The following is a 17,085-nucleotide window of genomic DNA, read 5'->3' as shown; positions in this document are numbered from 1 at the left end:
ATGGTTTCCTTTCTCACATTTAGGTCTTTGATCCATTTTGAATTGATTTTTCTGTATGGTATAAGAAAGCGGTCCAGTTTCATTCTTCTGCATGCTGCCATCCAGTTTTCCCAACACCATTTGTTGAAAACACTGTCTTTTTTCCATCGGATATTCTTTCCTGCTTTGTTGAAGAAGAGTTGACCATATAGTTGTAGGTCCATTTCTAGGTTTTCTACTCTGTTCTACTGATCTATGTCTGTTTTTGTGCCAGTAACATACTGTCTTGATGACTACAGCTTTGTAATATAGCTTGAAATCTAGAATCGTGATGCCTTCAGTTTTGTTTTTCCTTTTCAGGATTGGAGTCTTTTGTGGTTCCATACAGATTTTAGGATTATTCGTTCTAGCTCTCTGAAAAATGCAGGTGGTAATTTGGTAGGGATTTCATTCAATGTGTAGATTGCTTTGGGTAGTATAGACATTTTAACAATGTTTGTCCTTCCAGTCCCTGAGCATGGGCTACTTTTCCATTTCCTTGTGTCCTCTTTAATTTCTTTCATAAGTGTTCTATAGTTTTCAGAATATAGATCTTTTACCTCTTTAGTTAGGTTTATTCCTAGGTATCTTATTGTTTTTGATGCAATTGGAAATGGGATTGATTCCTTGAATTCTTTTTCTTCTGCTTTGTTATTGGTGTATAGAAATGCACATTGATTTTATATCCTGTGACTTTGCTGAATTCATGTATTCTAGCGATTTTTTGGTGGAGTATTTAGGGTTTTCTACATAGAGGTTGTGGGCTTTTTAAAAACAGCTTTATTGAGATATAATTCATATTCCATACAGTTCACCTATTTAGAGTGTGAAATTCACTGCTTTTTAGTGTATTCACAGGTATGTTCAGTCATCACCACAGTCAATTTTAGAATCTTTTTATCACCTTAGAAAGAAACTCCATATTTTTTCACAAGAAAATGCTTCTAATGAGAGAGTATTTCAGCTTTAGGTATGTAAAAATAATTGCTTTTCCAGCACTTCACTTCTATAAGAGTAATATATTTTTTATAGATTGATTTGTCCTCAGTGCAGAGAGCATCTTTTGAAGAACTATTTCCAAATGTCAGCACTTACGTTAATTCAAATGAAATTTTTCCAGTGTCAAGTTTGCAAGAAAATTCTTCAAATGAGGTTAGTATTCTCAATTTTTCCTTCAATTACTAAAAGAAATTATTACTATCATATTAGGTACTTAGTATATGAGATGCTCTAAGAAATCTGTAGCTCATTTGTGGCTAACATCATCTACATGTGGAGGCAGCTATCAGTTACAATTCTAAATAAAAGATATTAGGCTGCCACAGCCAGAACACTTTGCATTGTCAAGACTTGGGGTTATTAAACAACTAGAGGAAACAGTATTAACCTACTTTGATCCAAAACACCTATTTCATCTATAACATAAAAACTGTGGTCACCAATTTCATTGTGTTAGGATGAATACACAGAAGTATTATGCTTTATTATAAAAGAAAACATAAAAGTCATCAAGCTGAGTGCCATGGGGGTGGGAGTAGAGATAGGGGATAAGCAGAAAAAGAGGGAACAGATGTGGGGTAAGGGGAGAGAAAGAGTCAGAGAGAAGAAGCATGGGAGCAGACAGACAGAAGGACAGTGTAAGAGAAAGAGGCAGGGAGAAATAAATAAAAAGGCAAAATTTTAGGGATATGTAGTGGTTTAGTGTAGCCAGATCTTTTCAGTGAGTCCCTGGGGTGAGGATGGGAATCCAGATGGTGGGGAGAAAGCTGGTGATGAGATTCTAAAGGTAAATAAGGGCCAAGATTTCAAAGGGTCTTTAATCCATATTAAACAATTTGGATCTTTTTCCTGAGAGGGGCCAATAATTGTGAACAAGGGATGATATCATATGTCCTTCTGGCTCCAGGGATGGAGAACAGATTATAAAAAGGTGAGACCAGAGGCAGTTAAAGAGATAGTTTTCTGAGAGAGAGAGAGAAAGAAAATGTAGTGTAAGAGGCTGAAGGGAAGTAAAAATAAATTGAAATAGGAACTTGGAATGGAAGAAGTAGGGAAACACAAGACTATAGCACATTATATCGAGAGGTCAGGTGAAACGGGAGACTTTTACCTTTTTAAAAAAACATCTTATGGGGCGCCTGGTGGTTCATTTGGTTAAGTGTCCGACTTTTGATTTCAGCTCAGATCATGATCCCAGTGATTGAGCCCTGTGTCAGGCTCCGCACTAAGTATAGAGTCTGCTTAAAATTCTCTCTTTCCATCTGCCCCTCTCCCCCACTTGCATGCTCTCTCTTTAAAATAAAAAAGGCGTGCCTGGGCTCGGTTAAGCATCTGACTTTGGCTCAGGTCATGATCTCATGGTTCATGGGTTCAAGCCCTGTGTTGGGTTCTGTGCTTACAGCTCAGAGTCTGAAGCCTGCTTTAGATTCTGTGTCTCCCTCTCTGTCTGCTCCTCCCCAACTCACGCTCTGTCTCTCTCTCTCAAAAATAAAATAAACATAAAATAAAGTAAAATAAAAATAAAATAAATTTTAAAGCATCTTTATTGAGGAATAATTGACATTCAATACACTGCACATTATTTAAAGTGTATAATTTGAAAGTTTTCACATATGTATGCAACTGTGAAACCACCACCACAATCAAGATAGTGAAAATATCTATCAACCCAAAAGTTTCCTCCTCCTGTTTACTAATCTTGTCCTTCCTGCCCCTACTCCCCAAGCAACTATTGATCTAGTTATGGTAATTATAGATTGGTTTACATTTTTCTGGAGTTTGGGGATTACTCAAGTGAGAGATTGGAGAATTTTTGATCTGGCATCTTTTACTTAGCATAATTATTTTGAAATTCATTCATGTTGTTGAGTGCATTGATAGTTTGGCCCTTTTTAGTGATAAGTAGTATTCCATTGTGTGGTATACAGAGGTTTATCCATTCACCCACCACTTGGTATTCCATTGTGTGGTATATAGAGGTTTATCCATTCACTCACGCATTTGGATTGGTTCGCTGCTGGGAACATTCACGTACAAGTATTTGTATTGACAAAGATTCTCTTCTTGATCACACTTTAGTTAGGCTTCTCTGAGCCCTCTTCTTAACTAGACCTTGACCTTGGGCTTCTGTGTCCATCCTGAATGTAGTCTTAGCAAGAATTTTCTCAGTTTACAGAGAATCTCCCACTCTTGATATCTGATCCCCCTGGCCTGCCTTTGGCACCCTAGCCTATTAGGTCTAATTAGGTTCCTGGACCCATTTTCAAAGTGTGTGTGTGTAGTGGGGCTCCCCACACCTCCAACAAGCAATACTCCTCTCAGCAGCTTGGTGTCCTAGAATTCAACTCAGTTCTGACACTTCCCAAAGATATTGGATTCCACAGGTAAAAGGCTTAATTCCACAAGACCACCTTCCACTTCACATCCCACTTGGAAGCCTAGATTGTTATCTATGCTTCTCATCAACAGACTTTAAATCAGAGGTTCCCATGACCCCCTCCTTGGATTCTATTAATTTACTGGAGTAGCTCACAGAACTTGGAGAAACATTTTACTTACTGGATTATTGGTTTATTTTGAAAGAGTATAATTCAGGAATAGCCACATGGAAGAAATGCATAGGGCATTATATGGGGAAAGGGCAAGGAGCTTCTGTGCTTTCTTCTAGGGCACCACTGTCCATGAATCTCCATATGTTCATGAACCCAGATACTCTCTGAACCCTGTCCTTTTAGGGTTTTATGGACGCTATGTAACTAAACTAACATGAGTTTATTCCTTGGTAAGTCACATGTAGAAACTATACCAGGTAGAGTTGTCACACAAAGGAAACTTTATTTGCAGCAAATAAGGAGATCATGGGGAATAACTTCCAAAACCATGACTCCCCAGAAACGGTGAATGGTTTCCTTTTATTTAGGGTTAGGATGAATATTTAGGTAAAGGAGTTTTGTCATCATATGTGGAGGCAGGCACAAGGTGGTGCATGCGACTTAAGGAAACAAGCTTGTACATATATCATATAATTATGTAAATGAGGCTTGTGCTCCTCCTTGGGCAGAGATTTTAGTGTTATAATGAGGTAAAGGTAACTGCCATTCACAGCTTGGGTCATTCCATAGTTTATCTGTACAAGCGCGAATCAGGGGCAGGGTGGTTATGCTCAAACTGATCTGGGTGGTCTGGCCCTAGAAGGTCTTCTTCCAGGCTATGCCCCTTGGTTCTTTGCCTCTGTTAAGAGATAAACCGGAAAGAAGAGCTTCAGGGAAAATGTGGGACCAAGGTTGGTGGGTACAAGCAGATGAGCAGTAGAGGTCAGGTCTTGGAGTTTAGCTGGTAACAGCTTCATTCTGTAGGTATGGTTGACTAAATCATTGGCCGTTGACAACTGAGTAAACCTCTAGTCCCTCTCCCCTACCTAGGTTATGGGGTGGGCCTAGAAATTCCAACCCTCTAATCCAGGGTCGATTTGCCTGGCAAGCAGCCCCCATTCTTAAGTGCATTCTTAAAGTTTCATCGCATTAACAAAAACACTTTTATTGTTGTTATCACTTAGGGAAATACAAAGGTTTTAGGAGCTCTGTGTCAGCAATGGGGGGGAAAAACCAAATCTATATTTCTTATTAAAAATCACAGTATCACAGAAAATCTTTACGAAAATCTCCTTACCCTTGATGTCTCTTCATAGTAATTTTCCAACTGCTGACTTCTCCCATTTGGCTTGTTAGCTGTAAATCCCTTGCTGTATTTGCTGTATTTGGATTTAAGTCCAGTCTCTCTCCCCTATTGCAATACCCTATTATAATAGTCTTTTTTTTTTTTTAAGTATGGTTGACATACAATGTTACATTAGTTTTAGTTGTGTAACATAGTGAGCCTCACATCTGGCTCCCAGCTCTCAGCAGGGAGCCAGTTTCAGATACTCTGTTCTATTGATCTTTTGTCTAGCTTTGTACAAGTACCACATAGTATTAAATAATGTGGCACTATAACAATTCTTGAAATTAGGTAGTATTAGCCCTCTAACTTTGTTCTTCTTTTTCAATTGTTTAGGCTATTCTAGGTCCTTTGCATTTCTATATGAATTTTAGAATCAGCTTGTTGTTTTCTACCAAAAGAAAAAAAATCCTGATGGAATTTTGATTTAGGATTGAATTAATCTACAGATTAATTTGGGCATAATTGACATCATGACGTTATTGAGTCTTCCAACCCAAGAAAAATGTAAAGCTATCCATTTTTTGAGTCTTTAATTTCTCTCTGAAACATTCTGTAGTTTTCACTCTTTGGGTCATTATTCCCACTTGATGTCATCATTTCCCACCTGACGACAGTATTTTATATTCTTGATACTATTATAAATGGTATTCTTAATTTCAATATCTGACTATTAATGCTAGCATATAAAAATACTTTTTTGTGTGTATATTGATCATCATATTAATCTGTTCGGGTTGCCATAATCAAATACTATAGCCTGGGTGGCTTCCACAACAGAAATTTATTTTCTCACAGGGATGGAGCTTGGCAAGTCCAAGACCACGGTGTTGACCTATTCAGTTCCCCCAAGGGCTTTCTTCTGTCTTGTAAATGTGTACCTTCTTGCTGTGATTTCACTTGGCGTTTTCTCTCTTTGCACAAAGAAAAAAGAGCTTTGGTATTGCTTCCCTTTCTTAAAAGGGCACCAGCACTCTCAGATTAGGACCTCACCCTTATTAATTCAGTTAACCGTTATCACCCTCTCACAGAGCCTATCTCCAAATATAGTCTCATTGGGAGTTAGGGCTTCAACATATGAAATTTCTTTAATTATTTATTTATTTAATATTTTTTAATGTTTATTTATTTGTGTGGGGAGAGAGAGAGATTGCATGTGTATGAGTTGGGGAGGGCCAGGAAGGGAGAGAGAGACTCCCAAGCAGGTTCCATGCTCAGTGTGGAACTCAATATGGAGCTTGATCTCATGGCTGTGAGATCATGACCTGAGCTGAAGTCAAGAGTCAGGTGTTTAACCGACTGAGCCACCCAGGCGCCCCTCACCATATGAATTTTGTGGGAACAGAAACATTCTATTCATAAGTATATTGTAAACTTGCTAAACTTAATTATTAGTTCTAGTAGTCCTCCATACCCCCAAGATTCCATTGGGCCTTGGGCAGTTATATTGTCTGTGGAAAAAAAGGTTTACCTCTTCCTTTTTAATCCAGATGCCTTTTTTTTTCTTGACTAATTTCACTAGCTAGATTTTCCTGTACAATGCTGGGAGAGCAGTGAGGAGAGCAGATATCCTTGCCTTATTTCTGTACTTTGAGGGAAAATACTCAGTAGTTCACCATTAAATATGATCTTAGCTCTAAGTTTTTCCTATGTTGAGGAAGTTCCCACCTTTTCCTAATGTACTTAAGAGTTTTTGTCAGGAATGGGTGCTGGATTTTTGCCAAATGTACTTTTTTTAGTTATTAAGTTGATAATAGAATTTTTCTTTTTTAGTTTGTTAATATGATGAGTTGATGATTATGAATTGAGTATAATATATTGATTTTAGAGAGAGACAGAGCGCAAGCAGGGGAGGGGCAGAGAGAGAGGGAGACACAGAATGGAAGGAGGCTCCAGGCTCTGAGCTGTCATCATAGAGCCTGATGTGGGGCTTGAACCCATGAACTGTGAGATCATGACCCAAGCCAAAGTTGGCTGCTCAACTGACTGAGCCACCCAGGTGCCCCTGGTATATGTTTATTTTTATATATTGATATATTTAATTTGTGAAAATGTTTTTAGAATTTTTCCATCAGTGTTGGTGAGGGTCTTTAGTTTCATTGATTGATTGATTGATTGATTGATTGATTGATGTCTGTGTCTGAGTTTGGCATCAGAGTAATGCTAACCTCATAGAACAAGTTGGAAAGTACTCCTTCATCTTCAGTTTTCTGGAAAAGAACTAGTATTTCTGCCTTCAATGTTTAGTAGCGTTCACTAGTGAAGTCATCTAGACCTGGAGTTCTTTTTTTTTTTTTAATGAAATAAGCTACCGTTAAAAATCTCTTTAGGGCCTGGTGGCTCAGTTGGTTGAGCATCCGACTTTGGCTTGGGTCATGATCTCATGGTTCCTACATTCCAGCCCCACATCTGGATCTCAGCTCTCACCCTGGAGCCAGCTTCAGATCCTCTGTCTCCCTCTCTCTTTGCCATGTATGTGCCCACACATGCGTACTCTCTCACTCTTTCTCTCTCTCAAAAATAAACATTAAAAAAAAATCTCTTTAGGGTTATTCAACTTACCTATTTCTTCTTGAGTGAACTTTGGTAGTTTGTGTATTTCAAGGAATTTGTCTATTTTTTAGAAGTTGTCAAATTTATTGTCAAGTGTTCTTTATAGTGTTCCCTTGTTATCCTTTTAATATGTTGGTATCTGTAGTGATATAGCCTTTTTCATTCCTGATATTGATAATTTGTGTCTTATTTTTTTTTCTTTCCTCATTAATATGGCTAGAAGTTTGGTTTATTGATTTTTCTCTATTTTTCTATTTTCTATTTTATTGATTTCTCCTCTCATGTTATTTTCTTTTGTCTGCTTACTTTGGATTTGGTTTTCTTTTCTTACTTTTTTAAGGTAGAAGGTGAGGTCATTAATAGGAATCTTTCTTGTTTTCTTTTCTCTTTTTAAAAAATATTTATTTTGGGGGCGCCTGGGTGGCGCAGTCGGTTAAGCTTCCGACTTCAGCCAGGTCACGATCTCGCGGTCTGTGAGTTCGAGCCCCACGTCGGGCTCTGGGCTGATGGCTCAGAGCCTGGAGCCTGTTTCCGATTCTGTGTCTCCCTCTCTCTCTGCCCCTCCCCCGTTCATGCTCTGTTTCTCTCTGTCCCAAAAATAAATGTTGAAAAAAAAAATATTTATTTTTGAGAGAGAGAGAGAGAGCACATGAGCAGGGAAGGGACAGAGACAGAGGTAGACACAGAATCCAAAGCAGGCTCCAGGCTCTGAGCTATCAGCACAGAGCTCAGTGTGGGGTTTGAACTCCTGAACCTCAAGATCATGACCTGAGCCGAAGTCGGATACTCAACCGACTGAGTCACCCAGGTGTCCCGATATTGGCCATTCTAATAGGTGGGTAGTAGTATCTCGTTGTTTTAATTTGCACTCCTTGATGAGAAAATGTCATGTGGAACATCATTTAAAATGCTTACTTGCCATCTATATATCTTTTTTTTTTTAATTTTTTTTAACATTTATTTATTTTTGAGACAGAGAGAGACAGAGCATGAACGGGGGAGGGTCAGAGAGAGGGAGACACAGAATCCGAAACAGGCTCCAGGCTCTGAGCTGTCAGCACAGAGCCCGACGCGGGGCTCAAACTCACAGACCGCGAGATTATGACCCGAGCTGAAGTCGGCGGCTTAACCGACTGAGCCACCCAGGCGCCCCGCCATCTATATATCTTTGGTGTACTGTCTAGAAAAGCCTTTGGCCTGTTTTTTAATTGTGTTGGGTTTTTTACTATTGAGATTTAAAGAGTCCTTTGTAAGAGTTATGACCCCTTTGAGTATCCATGCCAGATAGTTTATGCTAACAATGTGATTTATGGTAAATACCTGTTTTTGATACCTGAGGCTTTGGGCTACCTCTGTATCAGTTTGACCTCTGGGAGACTGGGATCTGAGTCAAAGTTTACTGGGCTTCTGATGTTGGCAACACTTTGCACTTGGGAAAATTAAACACCATCCATGTGACTCAACTAGGAGAGACAACTGGAAGCTTATCATCCTGTTGTGAGCTCTGTATACTTTTTCTCCTGGACTCCCCCTATATGTTTTTTCCTTTTGTGGATTTTAATTTGTATTCTATTGTATCATAAACCATAACTGTGAATATACCAGCTTTTCTGAATCTTGTGATTCCTTTTGGCAAATCATTAAGCCTGTGGTGGTCTTGGGGACTTTTTAAAGTTAAACTTTCCGGACTTTATAAAGTACTTCTTATTGTGGGTGTGCTATAATTTCACTGGGATGTATGCTTAAAAAGATTAGTATTGTGTTTGCTTTTGTTATTTTATTGTAATGTTGCTTAGAATTTTAGGCTTCCTGAATGTGTGTACTCATGTCTTTCATCAGTTTGGGAAATTTCTCAGCTATTATCTGTTTTATTCTCTCTGGAATGGTAACTGGCATAAGTTAGGCATCTTTCTATCCTCCATATCTTTAAAAGTCTATTTAATATTTCTCATTTATTTGTTGGGGTACCTATGTGGCCCAGTCAGTTAAGCATCCAACTCTTGATTTTGGTTCAGGTCATGATCTCATGGTGCATGGATTCAAGCCCTGCGTTGGGCTCTGAAATGATAATGAAAGGGCTGCTTGGGATTCTCTCTCTCTCTCAAAAATAAATAAACATTAATTCTTCAGTTGTGTCTATTTTGCTCCTTAAGACCTCCATTGAATTTTGCATTTCAAAAATTTTATTTTTCATTTCAAGACATTCTAGTTGTTTCTTTCTCAAATCTACTTTTCACTCCTGTAGTCTCTTGTTGCTTGCTCATCCATGAGATTTATATTGTTAATTCTTTAATAATTTCATACATTGTTATTCTATTCTGATTTGGCAGTTCTGATATCTGATGTTCTATAGGTTTAACCCCATTGTTTGATACTGTACAGTCTTATATATGGTAGCTTGATTTGTCATGAGTTTGGTATTTCATTATTGCTATAATAAAATTAGAGGATAAGGTCAAATATATTTTGTCTCTTATTTCTGCTTGGAACTATTCTGAGCTGAATCTTGAAGAACAACTCTGATACTGACCCTGATCATTTATTTCCTTGCTCTTAGTTGATAAAAATCCTATCAATGGATCCCATCCATTATATATATATATATATATATATATATATATATATATGTGTGTGTGTGTGTGTGTGTGTGTGTGTATCCCTAAGAGGGTTTGTATCTGTTTCTACTACAACAGCTAGAGCAAGGATTGAGTATCAATCTAGGACCACTTTAGTCCCCTCAAGGATTTTGGCTTAGTGCCAGAGTCTCAAGTTCAGCAATTCCTTCTTCCTGCTGGCCCATTTACAATGTTCTTGTCTCAGCCAGTCACTGTGCCCCCAGGGCATGACATATGTTGATCGGCTAGGTTGGGTCCTACAGCCATCTTGGTACCCAGAAGTACCATCAATTCCACCTGAGCCATAAGGAAAGGGTGGTGTGCAGCCTAAGAGAATGAGTAGATTCTTCCAAGAAAACTCTGGTACTGTTTAGAGTCCGAAAAATGGAAAAGATGCTAGGCAGGAAAATAGCAGATATCCACTACAGAGGATGGTATGAATTTTACAGCAGAAGATGTTTCTGTATCAGCTTTACCTAAAATGTAAGGAGCCCTTGATAAATACATATCTCTACTTCTGAGTTCTAAGAAGTAAGGTGTGTTACTTTAATCTAGAGCCTGTCTTGTCTGTTTGATGGGCAGCTGTCAAAATTCATTGAATTGAGAAATCAAGGAAATCTAGTGTTTGGCTCAGAATTAAATTAAATTTGTGTTTTAATTCAGTAAATTATATAGACTTGCTCTCACACTTTGGAATGCTTGAATCTTAACTCTATCATTACTCTCTCTGTGTCCTTAAATAAGTTACCCAAATTCTTTTAACTGAAGTTTCTCATTTTCAAATAGTGTTAAATATAATCTGCCTTATCTGCTTCTGGTGATTATTAAGTAAGGAAATGTTTTCAAACCGATTCATTAGTGTCTGGAGTGGAGTAAGCATTTCATAAATGCTTTCTATAGTTAATATGTATGAAATATGGATGTTGAGAATATTTGCCTTTGAAATAAAACAACATACGAATATAGTACCTGGAAGAATTATGCATTACCTGCTTTTTTCTTTTTCAGTTTCCTTCAAATAAATCAGAAATATGTTGTATTATTAGAGCAACACCAGGAAATAGACAAGTGAAAAGTAAAGGTGTTGTTGTAAAGAAGAAGAAATATTCTCCACCTAAAGATATTCCCCAAGGTACTATAGTGTGAATGCAGAGCCTACTTTTTGGGTGATATAAAACATTCTTTCATGGTAAATTCCTTATGCGCACAGGAAGTCTGCTTATAAATTGTATTCTTAGAGCTCTTGTACAAAGTGAAAATGGTGAAATTATAAAAAGTTTGGTTCGGTGTCAGAACCTGACCAGAAAAAATTTTAAATGTCAAATACTTAATCTTTTGAAAAATTAGCTTATGCCACTGAGTTAAATATACTTATCTAGGATACTGTTTTCAACTATTTGAAATTTAGTGTTATTGGGTTTCACTTTTATTTATTTATTTATTTATTTATTTATTTTTAATTTAAATCCAAGTTAGTTAATATGTAGTGTAATAATGATTTCAGGAATAGAATTTACTGATTCATCACTTACATATAACATCCACTGCTTCTCCCTCCTTAATGTCCATCACCCACTTAGCCCATTCTCCACCACACACTCCGCCAGTAACCTCAGTTTGTTCTCTTTACTTAAGAGTCTCTTATGGTTTGCCTCCCTCTCTGTCTTTATCTTATTTTTGCTTCTCTTCCCCTATATTCATCTGTTTTGTTTCCTAAATTCCATATATGAGTGAAATCATACACTATTTGTCTTTCTCTGACTGACATATTTTTTTAGCATAATACACTCTGATTCCATCCACGTAATTGCAAGTGACAAGATTCTACTCTTTGTGATTGCCAAGTAGTATTCCATTGTATATGTATAATATATACCACATCTTTATGCATTCATCAGTTGATAGACGTTTGGGTTCTTTCTATACTTTGGCTATTGTTGATAGTGCTGCTATAAACATTGGGGTGCATGTGTGCCTTTGAATCAGCATTTTTGTATCCTTTGGATAAATACCTACTAGTGCAATTGCTGGATTTTTTGAGGAACCTCCATACTGTTTTTCACAGTGGCTGAACCAGTTTGCATTACCACCAGCAGTGCAAAAGCGTTCTTCTTTCTCCACATCTCTGCATTGCCAACATCTGTTGTTGCCTGAGTTGTTAATTTTAGCCATTCTGACAGGTGTGAAGTGGTATCTTGTTGTGGTTTTTATTTGTATTTCCCTGATGATGAGTGATGTTGAGCATCTTTTCATGTGTTTGTTAGCCATCTGGATGTCTTCTTTGGAAAAGTGTCTATTCATGTCTTCTGCCCATTTCTTCACTGGATTATTTGTTTTCGGGGTGTTCAGCTTGGTAAGTTCTTTATAGATTTTGGATACTAACCCTTTATGTGATATGTCATTTGCACATATCTTCTCCCATTCCATCGGTTGCCTTTTAGTTTTGCTGATTGTTTCCTTCACTGTGTAGAAGCTTCTTATCTTGATGAAGGCCCAGTAGTTCATGTTTGCTTTTATTTCCCTTGCCTTTAGCAACATATCTAGTATGAAGTTGCTTGGTGGAGGTCAGAGAGGTTGCTGCCTGTTTTCTCCTCTAGGATTTTGATGGTTTCATTTCTCACACTTAGGTCTTTCATCCACTTTGAATTTATTTTTGTGTATAGTGTAAGAAAGTGGTCCAGGTTTATTCTTATGCATGTTGCTGTCCAGTTTTCCCAGTACCATTTGTTGAAGAGACTGTCTTTTTTCCATTGGATATTCTTTCCTGCTTTGTTGAAGATTAGTTGGCTATATGTTTGTGGATCCATTTCTGGGTTCTCTATTCTGTTCAATTGATCTATGTGTTTGTTTTTGTGCCAGTACCATACTGTCTGGATGATTACAGCTTTGTAATATAGCTTGAAGTCCAGAATTGTGATGCCTCCAGCTTTGGATTTCTTTTTCAACATTGCTTTGGCTATTTGGGGTCTTTTCTGTTTCCATACAAATTTTAGAATTGTTTGTTCTAGCTCTGTGAAGAATGCTGGTGTAATTTTGATAGGGGTTGCATTGAATATGTAGATTGCTTTGGGTAGTACTGACATTTTGACAATATTTGTTCTTCCAATCCATGAGCATGTAATGTTTTTCCATTTTTTTGTGTGTCTTCTTCAATTTCTTTTACAAGCTTTCTATAGTTTTCAGTGTATAGATTTTTAACCTCTTTGGTTGGGTTTACTCCTAGGGGTTTTATGGTTTTTAGTACAGTTGTAAATGGAATTGATGCCTTGATTTCTCTTTCTTTTGCTTCATTGTTGGTTTGTAGAAATACAACCAAATTCTCTACATTGATTTTATATCCTGTGACTTTGCTGAATTCATGGATCATTTCTAGAAGTTTTTTGGTGGAGTCTTTGGGTTTTCCACATAGAGTATCATGTCATCAGCAAAGAGTGAAAGTTTGACTTCCTCCTTGATGATTTGGATGCGTTTTATTTCTTTGTGTTGTCTGATTGCTGAGGCTACAACTTCCAACACTATGTTGAGTAACAGTGGTGAGAGTGGACATCCCTGTCATTTTCCTGACCTTAGGGGGAAGGCTCGCAGTTTTTCCCTAGTGAGGATGATATTAGCTATGGCTCTTTCATATATGGCCTTTATGACCTTGAGGTATGTTCCTCCTATCCCTACTTACTTGAGAGTTTTTATTAAGAAAGGATGCTGTATTTTGTCAAATGCTTTTTCTGCATCTATTGAGAGGATCATGTGGTTCTTATCCTTTCTTTTATTAATGTGATGTATCACATTGATTGATTTGTGGATATTGAACCAGCCCTACATCCCAAGAATAAATCCCACTTGATTATGGTGAATAATTCTTTTAGTGTATTGTTGAATCTGGTTTGCTAGTAGGGTTTCACTTTTAGTAGCATTCTTTCTGAAAATATTTTTCATATATTTTTACATTCACTTACCATTGGTTGAGCACCTCCTCTGTGAAAGGATCTGAGCTAAGTTTGTATTATATCTCATTTATTTCTTACTATGGCTTTATAATAGACAGATGTTTATCATTATTCTCATTTTATATGTAAAGAATATGGAACTTAAAATAGTATGCATTTTGTCCAAGATTTTACTGCTATTGGGTGGTAGAGAAGAATTCAATCTCTCGAGGTTTTTTTTAACTCCAAATTTAGGTTTTTCTGTATTCTCCTGACTGTATATCAGACAGAATGTCTAATTAATCAATGGAGCCTGGGGACATTTTATGAGTAAGCAGGCAATGAAGCAATTGAAATTTAATAGGTTATGTAAAACCTCAATCCAACTAAACTGCTTGCTTTTGATCCTTGTCCCCATTTCTGCTACACAGTCTGCTCTGAGCACTCCCTAAATCCACAGAAGTCTTTTTCTTTTTTCTAATTCAGTGCTACTCATTTGACGCTTAGTAATATATTACTACCTCACATAATTCACAATGCTGACTTTTCATATTCTTCAGGTTATGAGGTTTTCAAAGACAGAGACCCCATAATAGGCTTTTTTCTATCTCTGTCTCTGATGACATTAGCATGGTGGTAGGGAATAGTAGATGACATATCAGTCAGGTTTTTCCCAAAGAAGCAGAACTAGTAGGTTATAAGTACACACGTAGACCTAGATGTATATATATATATATATATATATATATATATATATATATATATGTATATGTATATATATAAGGAGAGGTATTTCAAAGAATTGACTTATGCAGTTGTAGGGTCTGGCTGAAAACTATAGGGCAGACTGGAAACTCTTGGGTGGGAACTGATGATGCAGTCCTTAGGAAGTATTTCTTCTTTCTCAGGGAAACCTCGGTTTTGCTCTTAAGGCCTTTCAACTGATTGGTGAGGCCCAATTATCAAGGATAATCTCTTATCAGATTAGTCTGTTATTATAGATATTAAACTTATCTACAAATTATCTTCACAGCAATACCAAGATTATTATTTAGTTTAATTGGGTAATATAGCCTAACCAAATTGACACATACAACAAACCATCACAGTCTACTTCATGTCAAGTATGTGTTCATACACATCTCCTTAAATCATATTTAATCTGTAAATAAAGACAGTAACAAAGTCATACTTCTGCCTAACATAATGTACCTGTCCTACATACAATCCAAAATGTGCTAATTCCTTTCCCAGAAGAGGATCCAAAATCCTTGGCGGGGGGGGGGGGGGTGGTATTTGTTCTTCTTGATACCCTGTAACTCAAGTGCTATGATATAAAGTGAATTTATTATTAAGACATTTTATGTTAGATGATATGGGAATAAGAGGGGGAAGAAAACAAAGATACTTGCTTAAACTAGTCATATGGACATAACTGGTATTTATAACTACCTTCCTCCACTACCCATTTCATATTTTTTTCTTCCTCAGCAAGCACCTCAGCTGGTTATAGTTCTTAAACTCATAGGGTGATACATAGCTCATTTAAGTAGGGTCTAGGCCATTAGTCCTGTTTGGATTGGGTTGTCGTAATTTTCCACTGACCTTAATCACAGGGCATGGTAATACTAAGAGATGCCTTAAGGAATCTCTTGTATTCTGTACATACTCTTCCTTGCCTCCATTGTGGAGGAAATTTCGCCTTGGTAGTCAGGATCAGTCACCCCACCAGCACAGTAATTCTCTTCTTTGTTGATTCAGAGGCCTGAGGAGCCCAAAGCAGCCAAGTGGCAGTCTTAACTTCCAGTTCAATAGAATCATTGTTGTGTCTGTTGGTGGACACATCCCTTCCTTTGGAACTAAGACCTCTAGGACAGCTGAGCATAAAGTCATGGGAACAGGAAGCAAAAAATTTTTGCTAGTGGGTTACGAGTGGTTATATTGAGTGATCTCAGTTCCACCTCCATTTCTTGATTCTTGGGCCTGTGAATCCTGGCTGTGAGAGAAATAGTACCATATATTTGATGCTGATTCAGAACGTATACAACATTCTGGAGAACCTTGTCCCAGCCCTGCAAGATATTGCTGCCTAATTGGTACTCTAACTAAGTCTTCAAAAGGCCATTCTACTATTCTGTCAAGTCAGCTGCTTCAAAATTGTGGGGAACATGGAAATATCAGTGAATTATATGAACTTGGGCCTTTTGCCACATTTCTTTTGCTGTGAAGTCAGTTCCTTGATGAGAAGCAATGTTCTTCGGGATACCATGAAGGTGGATAAAGCATTTTCTAAGTCCTTGCATGGTGGTTTTGGCAGAAGCATTGCATGCGTGAAAGGCAAATCCATATCCAAAGTAAGTGTCTATTCCAGTAAGAGTAAAATGCTGTCCCTTCCATGATGAAAGTGGTGCGAGGTAATCATCCTGCCACCTGGTAGCTGGCTGATAACTCCAGGGAATGGTTCCTTATTGGGAATTAGGTGTTGGTCTCTCCTACTAATAAATTGAATATTCATCAGTGATGGTAGCCAGGTTGGCTTTAGTGGACTGCTGAGCCCATGTATAACCACTGTCCCTACCACCATGGCCCCTTTGTTCATTAGTTTATCAGTTGGTGATGGAGGCGGCTGGGGAAAGAGGCTAACTGGTATCTACAGAATGGGTCTTCTTATCTACTTGATTACTAAAGTCTTTGTCTGCTGAGATCATCCTTGGGTTAGTAGTCACAGGGAACACAGATATCTTCACATTTTTTGCCCATTCAGGTAAGTCTATCTATATGCTTCTTCTCTAAATTTTCTTGTTATTAATTTTCCAGTCATGTCCCTTCCAAGTCCCTAACTGTCCAGCCAAACTATAGGCCACAATCCATGAATCAGTATATAACCACATATCTGGCCATTTTTCCTTTTAACAAAGGGAACATTGAGATATATTTCTTGAAGTTCTTTCTGCCCACTGGGAGAATATACCTTCACCAATTTTCTTCAAGGATGCCACAGAAAGGAGCTTTTAGGTTGTGCCTGCATATCTGTAAACCAAGTCTGAGGCGTTTTTTTTTCTTCAGTAAGCTGATTGTAGAGCGAATTCTTCATGATGCCAAAAGTACAGGCGGGGAGAGAGAAGATAGTATAGCAGTAGTGTGGACCATAGGCATTTGGGCCACTTCCTCATCTAACTTACTTGTGTCTTTCAGGCTCGAGCTCAGTTTCATATATGCCATTTCTCTTTGATAGTGTAGTGATGCTCTGCACAGCCAAC

The 17,085-nt window shown here is 37.7% G+C and overlaps 1 protein-coding gene across 1 annotated transcript in view; it reads left to right on the top strand.

The window, feature by feature from the left end:
- MEIKIN (meiotic kinetochore factor) overlaps positions 1-17,085 on the top strand; it is an 80,770-nt gene that overhangs the window by 59,907 nt on the left and 3,778 nt on the right. The window contains exons 12-13 of the mRNA XM_043587085.1: positions 1,051-1,170; positions 10,911-11,034. Of these exons, the coding sequence (XP_043443020.1) occupies positions 1,051-1,170; positions 10,911-11,034 (244 nt within the window). The remainder of the gene's footprint in view (positions 1-1,050; positions 1,171-10,910; positions 11,035-17,085) is intronic.

The sequence above is a fragment of the Prionailurus bengalensis genome, chromosome A1 (genome assembly GCF_016509475.1).
Source record: "Prionailurus bengalensis isolate Pbe53 chromosome A1, Fcat_Pben_1.1_paternal_pri, whole genome shotgun sequence".
In the NCBI taxonomy this organism is placed as follows: domain Eukaryota; kingdom Metazoa; phylum Chordata; class Mammalia; order Carnivora; family Felidae; genus Prionailurus; species Prionailurus bengalensis.
The sequence above is the reverse complement of the archived record's forward strand: the minus strand, read 5'-3'. Positions and strand labels throughout refer to the sequence as shown.